This window comes from Schistocerca piceifrons, chromosome 1 (genome assembly GCF_021461385.2).
Source record: "Schistocerca piceifrons isolate TAMUIC-IGC-003096 chromosome 1, iqSchPice1.1, whole genome shotgun sequence".
Taxonomy (NCBI): Eukaryota; Metazoa; Arthropoda; class Insecta; order Orthoptera; family Acrididae; genus Schistocerca; species Schistocerca piceifrons.
The window spans coordinates 881,517,931-881,535,925 of NC_060138.1; the positions used below are offsets into that span (position 1 = coordinate 881,517,931).

Genomic DNA, 17,995 nt, shown 5'->3' on the forward strand with positions numbered 1-17,995 from the left:
AGCAATTCGGCGGTACGTCCACCCGGCCTCCCGCATGCCCACTATACGCCCTCGCTCAAAGTCCGTCAACTGCACATACGGTTCACGTCCACGCTGTCGCGGCATGCTACCAGTGTTAAAGACTGCGATGGAGCTCCGTATGCCACGGCAAACTGGCTGACACTGACGGCGGCGGTGCACAAATGCTGCGCAGCTAGCGCCATTCGACGGCCAACACCGCGGTTCCTGGTGTGTCCGCTGTGCCGTGCGTGTGATCATTGCTTGTACAGCCCTCTCGCAGTGTCCGGAGCAAGTATGGTGGGTCTGACACACCGGTGTCAATGTGTTCTTTTTTCCATTTCCAGGAGTGTAAGTATAGGCAGTGTGAGAATTTTAGTAAAGAAATTGTATGACAATGGGCTAAAAGAAGGGACCGTTTGATAGGTTCATCTGGTAATGGAGGAAGCGGGGAGACGATAAAAGTTATAGAGGGAACCAAGTCTTGACTGCAATAAGCGATTTCAAATGTATGTAGGTTGCAGTACTTATGCAGAGATGACGCGTATTGCGCAGGACAGACTATCATGGAGAGCTGGATCAACCCAGTCTTCGGACTGAAAATCACAACAACGACGACACGACCCTCTAAATATACAGGGTGTTTCACATTCATGTTACATACTTCTAGAAATTTTAAGGGAACTTAGTAGATCAAATTTTACATGTCTGGAAACGGTTAGTTACCATATTACGAGGAAAACAAGACCTACAGATTTCACTCCTATTTAGCGTGACATTGCAACAGCTGTTCGATATGACGACCGCCAAATTCGGTGTACTCAGTAGGTGCGCATAAACTCTTTACAGCATGCGTGGTGTGTGGCAACTCACTTCTTCCGCAGCAATGATCTGTGCCACTGGATCTTCCTCTTACTGGACAGGGACCTCGTGGACAAGATTCTTCACGTGGCCCCACCCGAAAAAGCCCAAAGGCGTTAAATTCGGCGAGCTGGGTGGCCAAGCATATGGCCCAGTAGACTACGTTCAGATGGTTTCGGACGCGAACTGCAAAATGTACTGCCACGCCATCGTGATGGATCTACAATTCGTGCCAAATGTCCAATGGAACAACATCTTCAAAAACTCCGCCAGCACTTCTTCTACATCTAGATCTACATATATACTCCGCTAGCCACCAAGCGGTGTGTGGCGGAGGGCACAATTCGCGCCAAAGTCATATTCCCACTCCCCCCCCCCCCCCCTTGTTCCACTCCCGCATCGCACGATGGAAAACAACTGTCTGACCGCCTCAGTACGAGCTCTTACTTCCCTTATCTTTGAATGATGATCATTACGCGATTTGAAAGTTGGTGGTAATAATATATGCTCTACATCCTCGGTGAAGATTGGATTTCGGAATTTAGTGAGCAGCCCCTTGCAGGCAATTTTAGGTGAGGAGGAAGGATCTACGACCCATTCGCACGACCATCGCAGATATGCCCATACACTGATGCCGAAGGTGTGCTGAAATCTTCATGTACACATGGCTTTGGGATCTACTTGATCGCAAATGTTCGAGCGTTCGAAACATCTTCCGTCTAAAACTGCGCTTCGCTAATGAATAAAATTCGCCTTGGAAACTAAGGAAAATCCACAAATCGGTGTAAAAACCAAATACAGAAACTGACATGTGGCACAAAATCCGCCGGTAGCATGGCTGAGGATGGTAAGGGTGGAGTTGCTGTTCATGCAGAACACACGAGACAGACATACGAGACACCTATAAGTCACGTGCAACGGCTCGAGTACTCGTCGATGGTTTCCCTTCAAATTGATGAAACACTTCCTCCTCCAATACGACAGTGTGCCGCCTTCTTGGAGCACCACAGTTTTCTCTATCGGCTGCGAATTTCCCACTTTCCCACAGTCGCTATTCTACTATGGCAAACATGGGATGAGATGGAGGCACAGATTTGGAAAGTGGTTGTGGTACAGACGTTAAGCTTTTTTTTCTGTTACGGCGAGCTTCACCGTAAGTTAACAGCTTATCAGTGTACTCTGCGAACGTGTACTCAGGCATCCTGTCAACTGCAGTACTAGTCACCGCAATATCAATTGACGCATCACCAGGAAGCTTGAAAACAAGGCATATGGAAACAGAGGACATCACGTGCCATCCTTGAATGTGGGTAGCGTATAATAAAAAGCGAACTGCGTAAGAAACACGGCAACGCACCTCTTCCTGATCTGGGTTTCTATGTAAAACTCGATTTACTAAGTGCCCTTTGCAACCTCTGGAGAAATGTAAAATGAATTGTGAAGACCCTGTAGGTATTTCCAGTGGTCCACCTGCCGTAAGGAGAATGAACGTCGTAAGAAGGAACATGCCGCTCCCTGTGGCAGCCATCAGTGTGGCGGCGTACTCACTCGCTTGGCCTCCTGCAGCTTGCTGGCCATGCCGGCCAGCACGTCGGCGTACTTGTCGCGCAGCCGCTGGTCGGGCGTCTCGGCGGCGGCCGCCCCCACGGGCGCGGGCAGCGTGTACTCCAGGTAGTCGTCGTCCGCGTACTCCTCGTCGGACTCGTCAGAGTCGTCGTCGTCTGCCCCGGACCCTCCGTCGTCGTCGCCCTCCAACGAGTCCTGCAAGTCCTCGTCGCTCTCCATGTCTTCATCTTCCTCGTCCATGGCCGCTTCTTCCTCGTAAACCTGCAGACAGAGGCAAAGATGCCGTTTACTCCTCGCGTTACACATCACTGCAGCGCAGCGCATTGTTGCTTATCCTATGCCTTATCAAGAAAATTACAAAATAGAAACAATATTGCGGGTAGTCAATCCAGACTTGGTGTGTAGAACGACTTGTGTGTACGTGTTGTGCAGCTGTAGATATATTGCCGGCCGCTGTGGCCGAGCGGTTCTAGGCGCTTCAGTCCAGAACTGCGCTGCTGCTACGGTTGCAGGTTCGAATCCTGCCTTGGGCATGGATGTGTGTGTTGTTCTTAGGTTAGTTAAGTTTAAGTAGTTCTAAGTATAAGGGACTGATGATCTCAGATGTTAAGTCCCATAGTGCTTAGAGCCATTTCAACCATTTGGAGATATACCCGAGAGTGTACCCAGCAAGAATCACGGGATGGCAAACGCTTTCTCCCTCCCCGTCTCAAAAATATAGCCGTATTAATTCAGTAAGAGTTCGAAGAAAACCAGAAAATTTAATGCATATTGACTAGTAGAAGTATACTCAAAGCAATTTATTGTGAAGTCTCGAAACTTGTTCACTCGTCTCCAGTGTTTAGACAATAGAGACTGAGATGCCAGACCACCAGCCCCAAAAGCGGCTGAGAAAACTTCCAGCAACGTTTTCTCTGTCTCCTCGTACAACCTAAATAAGCACTGTCACATGTGTTCCATGCTCTAACATATGTGTTCAACAGCGATGAAGCCTTGCAACCTCCACAACGTCTGTGGAATTCTGGCACATTTCTGGAACCACTGGGGCGTGCGTTGTCCTGTTGAAGGTGCATGCCGTCTTCTAGGTTCTGTAGGCGCACATTATTTCCCTGTAGGTTTCTACACCGTTCGCATCTGAGAGACAATACCAGATGCATCACGAGCCTCATTTCAGCCCACGTAGAGACTCTCCACGCCAGGACAGGTGCACCACCTGCCTGAAATGCGTTCTCTTGATAAGCGGAGTGCTTTGACTCATGACGATTCGACGTATTCCTACTCTGGCTTGCTATTGGCATGTAAAACCTTGTTCCGTGACTCATCAGTGGAGGTGATATTTATCCAGTCTTGGAGCATTCAGTAGCCCGTGTTGCTGCATCTTTACGAACCCCTTTTCTCTGCGACAGAATGTGTTTTCTCTTTCATATAGCGAGGAAATGGTTCTGAGGCGTATGGTTGGTCACTGGTTATAGTTATCCGGCACTGAATCAAATGGTTCAAATGGCTCTGAGCACTGTGGGACTTAATATCTGAGGTCATCAGTCCCCTAGAACTTAGAACTACTTAAACCTAACTAACCTAAGGACAGCACACACATCCATGCCCGAGACAGGATTCGAACCTGCGACCGTACCAGTAGCTGAAGCGCCCAGAACCGCTCTGCCACAGCGGCCGGCGCCACTGAATTGTGAAATGATTTACTGCAATGTAGGGTGAACATCATTTTTTTACACTGATAGTTGACAGTGACCTGTACTGTCAACACGTTGTTGTCCCCCGGATATGGCTTTGGCAAAGGTAATGTATGTAGAAAACAATTGTTCCAAAAATGTTCAAAATGTCTATATATACATGACCTAGTGGATATCGTTGAAGTTCCATGAGGCTGTCTGCGTATGATGCTGTTTAGTATGGAGGAGTGGTAACGCTAAAAAATTGTAGCGAAATGCAAAAAGACCTGCAATGGATTGGCAGACTGACAGTTGATCTTAATAATAAACAAATGTAACGTTATTGTAGATAAACAGGCTGCAAGACCCAGCCCGCATCTCGTGGTCGTGCGGTAGCGTTCTCGCTTCCCACGCCCGGGTTCCCGGGTTCGATTCCCGGCGGGGTCAGGGATTTTCTCTGCCTCGTGATGGCTGGGTGTTGTGTGACGTCCTTAGGTTAGTTAGATTTAAGTAGTTCTAAGTTCTAGGGGACTGATGACCTAAGATGTTAAGTCCCATAGTGCTCAGAGCCATTTGAACCATTTTTTGCAAGACCCATTACTGTCTTGTTACACGATTGCTGAACAATCAGTAGAAGCATCACGCCTATTAAGTATCTGAGAGTATGCGTTCGGAGTGATTTAAAGTGGAACGACCACATGAAACCAGTCTTTAGAAGGCCAAACGCCAGACTGAGATCGTCAGGAAGTGTAGTCCACACACAAAGGATATAATTTACAAAATCTTTGCTCTACCGAGTCTTAAACATTGCTCATAAGTATGGAATCTGCATGAGAATGGAGGCAGTGAAAGGCCAAAGTAGAGTGCTCGTTTAGTCACAATTTAGTTCAGTAAGGACGGAATGAGTAAGGGGGGAACTTCAGTGACAGACGTTACAATAGAGGCATGAAGCTTTCAGGGTATGGTTTATTGTTAAACATCCGTGATCGAGCTTTCCTAGAAGAGCCCAACAATGTATTGGTTCCTCCTAGGTATATTTCGCGGAAAGGTCATGTACATAAAGTTTGAGAGAGTCTACGTCAAACGGAGTATTACTACCAATCATTCTTCCCGCTAGCCATTCGCGGCTGGAACGAGAATGGGCGGAAGGTACATACAGAACCTTCCGTCAAACAGCTTTCTGAATGTAGAGGTAGACATTAAACAATTGAAAGTTCTACATTTTGTGGGACCACTCATTCGGAAATCGACTCGTATTGTTTCACACCGATAGCAATGTGTAATACTGCCCACCTGGACAAAAATAAGGTCTTCAAGATTTCATATCGCTCTTCCGTCGAGGATGAGCGCCACCGAAAGAGGGAAGGCGCCCCCTATCGTTGCACCGGTCGTATAACCCAGCCGTCTTTCCAACGCGGTGCGGGAGCGTGCCAGCCTCGTTTGCATAATCAACCTCAGCCAGCTCTGGACTCCTGCCATCCTAATGGACGGCTATTCCAGCCACGCAAGCTTCCGTGCTGATACACACCTGTTGGCCCTCATTGATTTCACTAACCGTTTCCCTTTTCAATCTTGCCTTTCTACAGCTCGCCTTGCGTGTTTGTAAATTGTAGACGAACATCACGCAGTTTTTGTGAAATAGTGCGATAAATCACGGGATGAGGTCGGGAAGGTTCACCGAACCGCGGTCCTGTACCATTAGGAGCGATTCGGTCGAGGTCAGACCGATAGTTCCTACATAAATACGGCCCTGCGATGCTGCGTCTGTCAAGGAGAAACGATTATAGTCTTCGCAAATTTGATATCGGTCATTTGAACCGTAGAAGGTTGGTTCGTAAATAACTGACAATGAGAAAATGCAGGTCAAGAGAACAGGTGTCTTTCGCCATTATCTTGAACGATTAATCAGCTCTAGATGTTGGTAAGCGTGTCCTGTTGCAATCAATTCTAGTGTTCTGCCAATATAACAAATTTCAATAAGAGGGCTCCTCAGTACAGTTATATTTACGGAGGCCAATCACGCATAGAATATCTACGTATTTGTTTCTGTTTTTGTGCGCCCAATACCATACTGACTGCGGAGTGGGAGATACTTAACATCACCAATACCATCCCACTGTGCACCAACAGAACACACGGAAAATATTTCTTGTGTAGTATTCTTAGGAAATCTTAATTGCCATTGCTTCTTTTCATTCGCTGTAGGCGGTGCAGATTTGAATTACGCAAAATATATGGCGTTTTGACAGAAACTGTTACCACTGTCGCCTTCTCCTGGCTTGTGTGTCATCCTATTCGTGACTGAAGAACTTCTTTAGTACTTTTTATAGCAAATATCAAAAGGCAAAATCGGTAACGTCAAATATGACAAAATATGCAATATCCTCGGACATTAGTGACAAGCCGGGCGATCGACAGGTCCTTATTCTTCACCTCCTTTCCAAATACCAATACACACCCATGCAGATGCACCACGTAAATAAGAAAAATAACTTCTTGGTTAATAAACGAATTGATGCACTGGACGAGACACCTGAGTCACATTCTGAAGGTGTGAGAACAAAATCACAGTCCGACTACGCTGCTTTAACCTTTTCACGACGGTCGCAGGTTCGAATCCTGCCTCGGGCATGGATGTGTGTGATGTCCTTAGGTTAGTTAGGTTTAAGTAGTTCTAAGTTCTAGGGGACTGATGACCTCAGATGTTAAGTCCCATAGTGCTCAGAGCCATTTGAACCATTTTTTAAACCTTTTCATGGTTTCCGTAAGACACTTCAGACAAATACTTGCTTCGTTTCTTCTGAAACGTCCTGGTGTACATAGTACTGCCCACATCCTAGTCCAGTTCGACATAGTGCCTTAAGTATTCTGTTTTCAGCGGAAGGTTAACTTCTGACCGACCTCACTTATTTTCACTTTCTAAACTCACACGGCAACGTCCACAAACCCCTCTTCCCTTCCCGCCCCCTCCTTTATAGCTCATGAGATATATAATGAAATTATAACACATATTTCTAAGTGATACTAAAAACGCAGTTATCGATTACTTGACAGAAAGATCTGAATGTTGCCGACAAGTTCTGTAAGTTAAGTTGACAAAGGTCATAAAAATCGCCAACTGTCGACGATATATCACGACAATATCGTCCGGCAACATTGCAGCCACATGAATTGCAGCCATATGTACTACAACATTGCTGGCCACTATTTCCCAGAAATTTTTGCCGCAATACATTTTCGCGCCAGAAATGTTTACAGTATTGCCAAAAAATGGACGAACGCGGGCTAATGGAAGGAAGTGTGGCTCTAACGCCTTAACAGCACACAACGAATCGAAATGGATAGGGCAAGGAAAACCTGGCTTTGTGGATTCGTTCCTTTTTAAGTAAGCGGAATGGTTCAAAAAATTAAACCAGTGAACTGATGCTGAATACCCAAACTGCTCCAGAATATTACTAGAAATCGAAACACTATTTCAAACATCTCGTACTAGCAACTTGTCCGAAGACTACTAAAACTGATACAAATGTGAGTTAGTGTATACCCATTACAACCCCGCTGGTAATAACCTTTCGGTTTTTAGGTACTGGTGATTTCTATACAAGATTAATGTACCTGTTCAGAGTTCAGTATGTATCAACAAGTCTCATGGTATCAGGAGTATGCAATGCTTTGGTACAAGGACTAAAAGATTTTATTACGGGAAGTTTGAAGTGCGGTAAAAAGACAAGTTTTATTTTATTATTTTTTTCCACCAGCACACACTACTGTAGACATGATCAGTTCTGGCTTCTTATTTCGTGTCGAGTTAGTATGAAATTCGTAACATCAAAAATCAAACTATGTGGATGAAGAGTTACCGCCTCCTAACTCTTCCTAAGCAACGTTTTTGCTTCCCATTTGGAGCAGGTTCGAAGATTTCGGAATTTTTTTTATGTTTTATCAAGCGCATTTCCGAGCTCATCACCAACAGCTTGCAAACTATTTTTTCAGGTTGTGATATTTCTATGCTTAACTTTCGACGTCTCATAGCTCTGGTCGTAGATGAATCGCATTTATAAAATGCATAGTTCCTTCATTTGTCCACTTGTCCATTACTCTACACAACAAACAGCACATGTTGCTTTACAACGAGGCCAGAAACAGTCTGACAAGCTTGTGAGGGTGTTGTAAGGTATCTTGTACTCAGAAATAATTGTTGACAAAAAATTCAATACGTTGCGCAGTTTCCGAGTTAGTTAGCTAATCAGGCCGCTGCGTGCGCAAGTTGAAGCTGCTGCCCGTCAGAGGGCCATAAGCGTTCTTCGATTGGTTTCCTAAAACCGAAAGAGGGAGCGCTACAAAAATTGGACAGGGGATGGTAGAACGGATCGAACCCGAGCCAAAGGCTGAGCAGTCCCGTGCGCTATCACGTACACTAAGAGAACAGATGACATTAATTGTATCTGGCGGGCCACTTGAATTTGCGCGTACAACTGCCTGATAGGCTAACTTCAATGCTAATTAACTCGGAAATGACGCAACATATCGAATTTCTTTCTTAGTGATCATTTCTTAGCACAACCTACACTAAATCATCCTTACAAGCTTTTCAGACTGTTTGAGACCACCACGTATGCACGCTTGCAAATCTGGGAACAAAGGCAAAACGATATTGTTTTTGCTTAGCCACGTGACTTAAGAGCTTTCGGTGAGAGAAGTAGGAAACAAATGTGAGAGCGAGAGGCAAGCATTTACGTAAAAGGGCAGAGATAGGTATAGCCCTCCAGACAACAACAGCAAAATCTCGCAATACGTCGGCACCTGCCTGAAACACCCTGCAACATCAGCGATATTGCCCAGCCGTGCCGCAAAATTGCCGTCTATTGCAGCTACATTGTAACATTAATGTCGACAACGCCCTTGCCGCCAAATGCTGCCATCAACTATGGACCATCTGAACGCACCTTTAGAAACAGCTACCGTTTCGTTTCCCCAGATCTGCACTAGAGGCGAAAAGCTCAATTCAATATGCGTAGTAGAGGTGGTTCGGATATCTTCCTAAAATTCACACTAGCTGACAAACCCGGCATTGCCCCGATATTCATCTTGTCAATTTTCTATTGGAAACGAAAAAAAAAACTGTGTTCGTAGCGTGACATCAGAAAAATATCGTTTCCATGTACTCTTGAAAACACCTCTGAGGTTATGAAACAGTCGTACAAAGAAATACGCATAAGGTACAAGTCTATATGAGCAGTATTCCCGACAGCTTCTGTATGCTGGGCGCAACTGCTTCATGTGTCTACAACACGGCTTTTTGTACGTCTCTATGGCAAGGCCTTTTCGTTGCTCTATTAGTTATTAGTTTCGCCTGCAGACATTTCAACTTCGCAGTTGAAAGCTGTAAAAAGCGCTGCCAGCCGACAGGAATTTCCTTACGTTTACTCATCGGAAGGAGCATCTTAATAGTGAAGAATATATGTATTAAAACTTCATACACGATGTGGCATTTTTTTCAAACATCTCCGTTCTTATGATGTCATACCTCTTGAACTATGTGTTGTACAATGTTTTGTTTGTTGCTTCAAATGGTTCAAATGGCTCTGAGCACTCTGTGGTCATCAGTCCCCTAGAACTTAGAACTACTTAAACCTAACTAACCTAAGGATATCACACACATCCATGCCCGAGGCAGGATTCGAACCTGCGACCGTAGCGGTCACGCAGTTCCAGACTGAAGCGCCTAGAACCGCACGGCCACACCGGCCGGCGTTTGTTTGTGTAAGTTCATTCATCGGCATATGTGTATACTCTGTGCACAATGTGGTGCGGATAGAATTAATAGAAGAGAAGTAATACATTCAAACGTCATTCACTATGCAGCAGTTTTTCGCGCATCTCAGTGTTTATGATGTCATACATCTTGATCTGTGTGTCATGCAATGATAAAATTTTGTAACTAAATTCAGCGCTTTATGTGGTTACTGTCTGAAAAATGTGTTGTGAAACGAGTGAGTGCGAAAGAAGTAATAAATTTAAACGTTATTCATGATGTGGCAGTTTTACATGCATTTCAGTGTTGATAACATCGTTTCTCTTTATCTATCAGCCATACAATGATATAATTTTGTAGCTACATTCAGCGGTATATGTGAACACTGTTTGAAAAATGTGCTGTGAAAAGAGTGAGTGCGAAAGAAGTAATAAATTTAAACGTTATTCGCGATGTGGCAGTTTTTCAGCCATCTCAATGTTTACGATGTCTTATCTCTTGAACTACGTGTGATGCCATGATAAAATTTTGCAGATGCACTTGGTGGCGTATGTGGATACTCTCTACCAAATTAATTGTGAATAGAGTTAGTAGCAAAGAAGCAATAAAAATTAAATAACAAGCACGATGCTGCAGTTTTTCACACATCTGGTCTTTTATGACGTCATATCCCCTGAACTACGTAAGGTAGGTAGTTCTTACTCCAACAGCGATTGCTGTCTGACAGTAAGGTGCATGTGTTCCGAGTTTGGTTGAAATCGGTCCAGTGGCTTGGGAGGAGATGGGGAACATATGAAGGGCTTAATTCAATAATGGTACATTTCTGTTCATTCTGAGATACAGAGTCCTAAAGTTCAATGAGCGCTGAAAAATCTGCAGTTGAGATACCAGAAATATTCAAGCAAATGGCTTCTTGCTAGAGATGAACCTTTCTTTCTGTTTGTTTGGATCATTCTACATCTACATCTACATTTATACTCCGCAAGCCACTCAACGGTGTGTGGCGCAGGGCACTTTACGTGCCACTGTCATTACCTCCCTTTCCTGTTCCAGTCGCGTATGGTTCGCGGGAAGAACGACTGCCGGAAAGCCTCCGTGCGCTCTCGAATCTCTCTAATTTTACATTCGTGATCTCCTCGGGGGGTATAAGTAGGAGGAAGCAATATATTCGATACCTCATCCAGAAACGCACCCTCTTGAAACCTGGTCAGCAAGCTACACCGCGATGCAGAGCGCCTCTCTTGCAGAGTCTGCCACTTGAGTTTGCTAAACATCTCCGTAACGCTATCACGGTTACCAAATAACCCTGTGACGAAACGCGCCGCTCTTCTTTGGATCTTCTCTGTCTCCTCCGTCAACCCGATCTGGTACGGATCCCACACTGATGAGCAATACTCAAGTATAGGTCGAACGAGTATTTTGTAAACCACCTCCTTTGTTGATGGACTACATTTTCTAAGGACTCTCCCAATGAATCACAACCTGGTACCCGCCTTACCAACAATTAATTTTATATGATCATTCCACTTCAAATAGTTCCGCACGCATACTCCCAGATATTTTACAGAAGTAACTGCTACCTTCCGCTATCATATAATCATACAATAAAGGATCTTTCTTTCTATGTATTCGCAATACACCACATCTGTCTATGTTAAGGTCAGTCGCCACTCCCTGCACCAAGTGCCTATCCGCTACAGATCTTCCTGCATTTCGCTACAATTTTCTAATGCTGCAACTTCTCTGGATACTACAGCAACATCCGCGAAAAGCCGCAAGGAACTTCCAACACTATCTACTAGGTCATTAATGTCAGAAGCATTATAGACAGTAAAGTGGAGGTAATGGACTTGTACCACTATTGAAATAAGCCCTTCATATATACAAGCAAATAAATAGATACATCCATTATCATAATAGGAGTATGTATGGGTTCCTCGCCTGTGTTCCGACTAACGACGCGTACTTACGCCAGAAAGGAGCAGAAAGCGCTTCTAGACGTTGGCGTGAGCTGGCCGCAGCTATCGGTGACGCCGGTACTTTCGAGCGCGGCCCTTGTAGCCTATGGTGCGCTGGCGACACGGCGCCGCGCTCCCCGTACGTAATTGACCGAACTACAGCGGTGCCTGCCAGATTTACGAGCGAGTACGGCGGGCGCAAATGAAGTTCCCAGCGCTGGGCTGGGCATACAACTGCGCGATTCTGCCGCGCGATAGTGCGGGACTTTCTGCGGGGACGTGTTCGCCGTTCATTTGCACGCGGCACTACAATGCAAGCGCTAGGCGCGCGGGGAGCGAGATATCTAGGAACCCGTAATAATATAGACAGCTCGAGGGAAGTCGTACCATCCAAAATTTATTTCCCTGTTTCTTTGTACTAGCCAATAAATTTGTAGACCTCGAATGTTGCTTTCTTGTTAGCTTTGTTTATGGGCAGTCAGTGTCCGTTTCGTACATCTCTGTATCTCCGTATTCACTCGGCGTTCCACGCGCGCTGTAAATGACACAGCTCTATTGACGAAGCAACAGATTTATTCTGCGACGCGCACAGACACGCACAGATTTGTCATGTCGTTAGCCAGTGAATATGCTTCCGGTTTTGTCCCATAGAGAAATTCGTCCTGCCTGTGAACGGATTGTTTTAAATAGCAACGTCGGTTTAAAATTGTGTAGGCTTAAAAATTCTGGTCGGCCTTACTGTTAAATTGATGATTATGAAAATTAAACGTAAAATGGAGGTCATCAGCGATGACGCACTGGCTCAGTTACAGTGAAAGAGGGCGAGGAAGTCGGTCGCGCCACTATTTAAGTTATCGCAAGTAGTTTAGTGAAACAAAACGTATCAACATAACAATGGGAGATGAGACATCAGGGACTTGATGTCCGCACCTCCCAAATGTTGGTACATCCACCACGTCGTGTCGTTTTGGTTACGAAATACTGTGTTTCTTTTTCCTTTCTCCAAAGTGAAACAGGAAGAATCTTTTATGTGGCTGTAAAATTTGCGCTTTATGAAATTTTCCGGTCGAGTACAGCAGTATCAATCGAAATTGGACTTCCCGTTTTCGATGACAACGTTCTGACGTAGTATATTAGCGAATTACTTGTATACACAAACTCTGAATTTGCTCCTTCGGGAAAGCGCTGCCATTGAAACGGAAACGTCCTGGTCGGAGTTCCCTTCCGATTACAGATTTTAATATCTTTGGAAGTTTCTTTTTATGAGCTTTCGTGGGTCAGTGCCCGCCTATCACATTAGCGTGCAGGAATTTCTAGAAATACTTCAAGTTTCTCCAACTGCAAACATGCGCTGCAAACCACCGTGTCATAGAAGTTGATTGGCAGGAGTTTCAGGCGACCGTTAGCTGGGATAAAAGCAGTTTTATTTAATAACAAAACTAGGCACACGATTTGTGTTTTTTACACGAGCTAATTAGTGTCTGAATAAACCCCATTACGAAAAGAGGTGTCGTATTTGTCAAATGTAGGCCCAGGAATCGGAAGGTCATACGTTCTAATCCCTGTCTTGCCTTGTGGATTTAGGTTTTTCATTGTTTTCAGCGTAACAAAAATGTTCAAATGTGTGTGAAATCTTATGGGACTTAACTGCTAAGGTCATCAGTCCCTAAGCCTACACACTACTTAACCTAAATTATCCGAAGGACAAGCACACACACCCATGTCCGAGGGAGGACTCGAACCTCCGCCGGGATCAGCCGCACAGTCCATGACTGCAGCGCTTCAGACCGCTCGGCTAATCCCGCGCGGCAAACGTCCTGGTCCGAGTTCCCTTCCGATTACAGATTTTAATATCTTTGGAAGTTTCATTTTCCGAGCCTTCATGCTTCAATGACCGTGTATCACACTACCGCGCAGGAATTTGTAAAAACGTACTTCAAGTTTCTCCAACTGCGTACACACGGTGCAAACCAACGTGACATAGAAGTTGATTGGCTGGAGTTTCAGGCGACCGTTAGCAGGAATAGCAGCAGTTTTATTTAATACTAAAACTACGAACACGATTTGGGTTTTTTAGACGAGGTAATTAGTGTCTGAAGAGAAGATGAAATCCCATTATGAACCCCATTACAAAAAGAGGTGGCGTATTTGTCAAATGTAGGCCCAGGAATCGGAAGGTCATACGTTGTAATCCCTGTCTTGCCTTGTGGATTTAGATTTTTCATTGTTTTCAGCGTATCAAAAATGTTCAGATGTGTGTGATATTTTATGGGACATAACTGGTAAGGTCAACAGTCCCTAAGCTTACACACTACTTAACCTAAATTATCCTAAGGACAAACACACACACCCATGCGCGAGGGAGGACTCGAACCTCCGCCGGGATCAGCGGCACAGTCCATGACCGCAGCGCCTTAGGCCGCTCGGCTAATCCCGCGCGGCTTCAGCGTATCATCCTAAGAGAGAGCTGTAGTGGGTCCGACGAATTTTGACTTCATTTCTTTTCAAATGATGCATGGCGTTAGTGCACCAACAGGCCACTGAGGTGTTTAACGCATCCTATGTAGATCGTGTATTGCACGTCGGAAATGGATCTGGTTTTCTTTCTTTCTTTTTTTTTTTTTTGGGGGGGGGGGGGTATGGAAGAGGTGTTTGCGTGGCATGAATCGGACAGACGTTTGTTTGAGAAACTCTAAGGCGCTCTGCTGGATCTCGACTGGCCAGCTAAATGACCCGATCTTAACCCAGCTGAAAAAGACTGGGATCCCTAGGAAGGTAGCACTCATTTTCGCAGTTTGATAGATCTACGGGATCTAATCGTCAATGATTAACATGATGGTATATTTCAAGAAACTTGTCACCGTCTTGATCGCCAAACTGAGGCCATTGTCAGCGCTGGTGACGTTATCAATCGGTGATAGCGTGATGTCTCCTGGAGTTGACCAGTCTTTAACGGGTGTGCTTACACGACATGGGAACCCTACTAAATGTGCACCAGTGGACGTACAGCGCAGGGAACACGCCCAGATAGCCGAGGGTGCTCAAGCGTCGCCTCTGGGAATCGGGGAGTCGAGCGTGCCGGGGTCGAATCCAGCTCTTGGATTAACGACGTGGCTAGGCGCTCCAGTCTGGAACCGCGCGACCGCTACGGTTGCAGGTTCGAATCCTGCCTCGGGCATGGATGTGTGTGGTGTCCTTAGGTTAGTTAGGTTTAAGTTGTTCTAAGTTCTAGGGGACTGATGACCTCAGAAGTTGTCATAGTGCTCAGAGCCATTTGAACCATTTGATTAACGACGAGGGCTTGTGAGGCAACCAGCCTGGATGTGGTATTTACGTGGGTTGCCGCATGCAACTAGATGAAAACAGGACTCTACGCAGACATTTAGGAAGCGTTCTCACAATTGAGCACTTGGCGTAGACAGTTGAGGAACACAAATACCGTCTCGGAGAGAGCGGTGGCGTCAGGAAGGGCATCCGGTTACAAAAGTCACTAAAATTGCCAAAACCCATATAACAAGGCCGATTCCGTAGAGACACGGGAACGGACAAGAAAGCAAAGGAAGAAGAGGAAGATGCACAGCCCAGATAGCCAGTGCTTTCCTAGAGAGCTCGATGCAGCGGCCTGCAGCTCTCCTGGCGGAACTTCGCAACACGCCCGCCATTCCATCGGTACCGTATACTGGTCTCTGACGTAACCGAAACACGCCTTTTTGTTTACGTTGCCGTGTTACGCGCCGCGCGCCGAACAGGAAGTGTCGTTAGGCGGTGCCATAGGCGCGGGCCCGCCCGCCAGTTTGCATACATTAGGCGGGCACCAGCGCTCCCCACCGTCAAACGGTGCTCACACGCGCGCAGTGGCACCTTTCTCAGCAGCACAACGCATTTATCTGCGCACCGCGGACAAGGTCCAGCCACACAGCAGAACGCAGCCAGCTTCCTGCTGGGGAAGTCCTCGGACTGCGTGCTAGCTTACTGGCGCACGTGGTGACACGCAGGGCCGTGTGTAATTCTATAGACTCCTGTGTTGCGGGCCACGTCACGGGAGATAAAGTGATAACCAACCCGCACCAATAACGTTTTAGAGCAAACTTGGAATTAAAACCTTTGACACAGCATTTAAGGTTTACTATTTAATTCTTTAAAAAATTAATTTATAATTTAACATTTAATGAATTAATGAGAAGTTATAACGTTAGTGTAAGTCCCATGCCGCATTTTTCTGCCTTTATTTGAAGGATAATTTTACGAACTCCTTGTGATACTGTTTTCACTAACAGATAGATTGACGCACGAGGAGGGTTCGTGTATCTAATCTATTTCTCCTACGCCATAAAATTCGTCCGGTCGTCGACACGCAGGCGGAAGAAAAAAAGTTAGTACACTTGCCACCCGGGGGATAGTAGACGTACTGACGATGGTTTCAACGTTGTCCGCCAACAGATAGCATAGAGGCACAGCTACCAGAAAGCTATCTATGCCTACACTTTAATAGGGAATTCTTATTGTAGGAGGATACAAGATGACTTGGACAGGATTTGTGATTGGTGTAAAGAATGGCAGCTAACTCTAAATATAGATAAATGTAAATTAATGCAGATGAATAGGAAAAAGAATCCTGTAATGTTTGAATACTCCATTAGTAGTGTAGCGCTTGACACAGTCACGTCGATTAAATATTTGGGCATAACATTGCAGAGCGATATGAAGTGGGACAAGCAAGCAATGGTAGTTGTGGGGAAGGCGGATAGTCGTCTTCGGTTTGTTGGTAGAATTTTGGGAAGATGTGGTTCATCTGTAAAGGAGACCGCTTATAAAACACTAATGCGACCTATTCGTGAGTACTGCTCGAGCGTTTGGGATCCCTATCAGGTTGGATTGAGGGAGGACATAGAAGCAATTCAGAGGCGGGCTGCTAGATTTGTTACTGGTAGGTTTGATCATCACGCGAGTGTTACGGAAATGCTTCAGGAACTCGGGTGGGAGTCTCTAAAGGAAAGAAGGCGTTTTTTTGGTGAATCGCTACTGAGGAAATTTAAAGAACCAGCATTTGAAGCTGACTGTAGTACAATTTTACTGCCGCCAACTTTTATTTCGCGGAAAGACCACAAAGATAAGATAAGAGAGATTAGGGCTCGTACAGAGGCGTATAGCCAGTCATTTTTCCCTCGTTCTGTTAGGGAGTGGAACAGGGAGAGAAGATGATAGTTGTGGCACGAGATACCCTCCGCCACGCACCGTATGGTGGATTGCGGAGTATGTATGTAGATGTAGATGGAGATGTACTGCCGGAAGGCTCAGTGTGGTACAGACATAAGAAGCAAGCAGAGCACCGGAAAAATCCAGTTTTTTTACGCGACATTTTGGACGGGGTTTGCTAAATCTGGAAACTGGGAGGAAAAGGAGCAGTCTCGCCATTTTTAACACAACACTCCAGTGTTTGGCTCAGGTGTTTTAATCAAACAATAGACAACGTAAATCAGGTTGGTCGGTGGATATTGCACGAACTGACCTCTCGATTATGTCCCATAAATATTCGATGGAATTCGTATCGGGCGATGTGGGTGGCCAGATAATTCACTGGAATTGTCCAAAACGTTCTTTAAACCATTCGCGAACAACTGCGGCCCGGTGACATGGAACATTGTCATCCGTAAAAATACCGTCGTTGTTTGGGAAAATGAAGTTCATGAATGGCTGTAAATGGTCTCCATGTAGGCGAACACAACCATTTACAGTCAATGATCGGTTCAGTTGGATCAGAGCACCCAGTCAATTCCATGTTAACACAGCCCATACCATTATGAAATCATAACCAGATTGCACAGTGCTTTGTTGACAACCTGAGTCAAGGCTTCGTGCGGTCTGTGCCACACCCTAACCCTACCATCAGCTCTTACCAACTAAAATTGGGACTCATCTGACCAGGTCACTGTTTTCGAGTCGTGTAGGGGCCAACCGGTATGGTCACAAGCCCAGGAGAGGCGCTGCAGCCGATGTCATGCTACTGGTGTAGGCAGTCGCGTCGATCGCCTGGTGCCATAGACCATTAACGCCAAATTTCAACGCACTGTCGGAACGGATGCGTTCGTCGTACGTCCCACATTTATGTCAGCTCTTATTGCACGCAGTGGTGCTTGCCTGTTAGCACTGACAGCTCTACGCAAACACCGCTCCTGTCGGTCATTAGG

At 45.6% G+C, this 17,995-nt stretch overlaps 1 protein-coding gene across 1 annotated transcript in view; it reads right to left on the reverse strand.

Moving 5' to 3' along the window:
* LOC124792633 overlaps positions 1 to 17,995 on the reverse strand; it is a 367,209-nt gene that overhangs the window by 58,662 nt on the left and 290,552 nt on the right. Inside the window, exon 2 of the mRNA XM_047257955.1 lies at positions 2,407 to 2,685. Within this exon, the coding sequence (XP_047113911.1) occupies positions 2,407 to 2,664 (258 nt within the window). The 5' untranslated portion in view covers positions 2,665 to 2,685. The remainder of the gene's footprint in view (positions 1 to 2,406; positions 2,686 to 17,995) is intronic.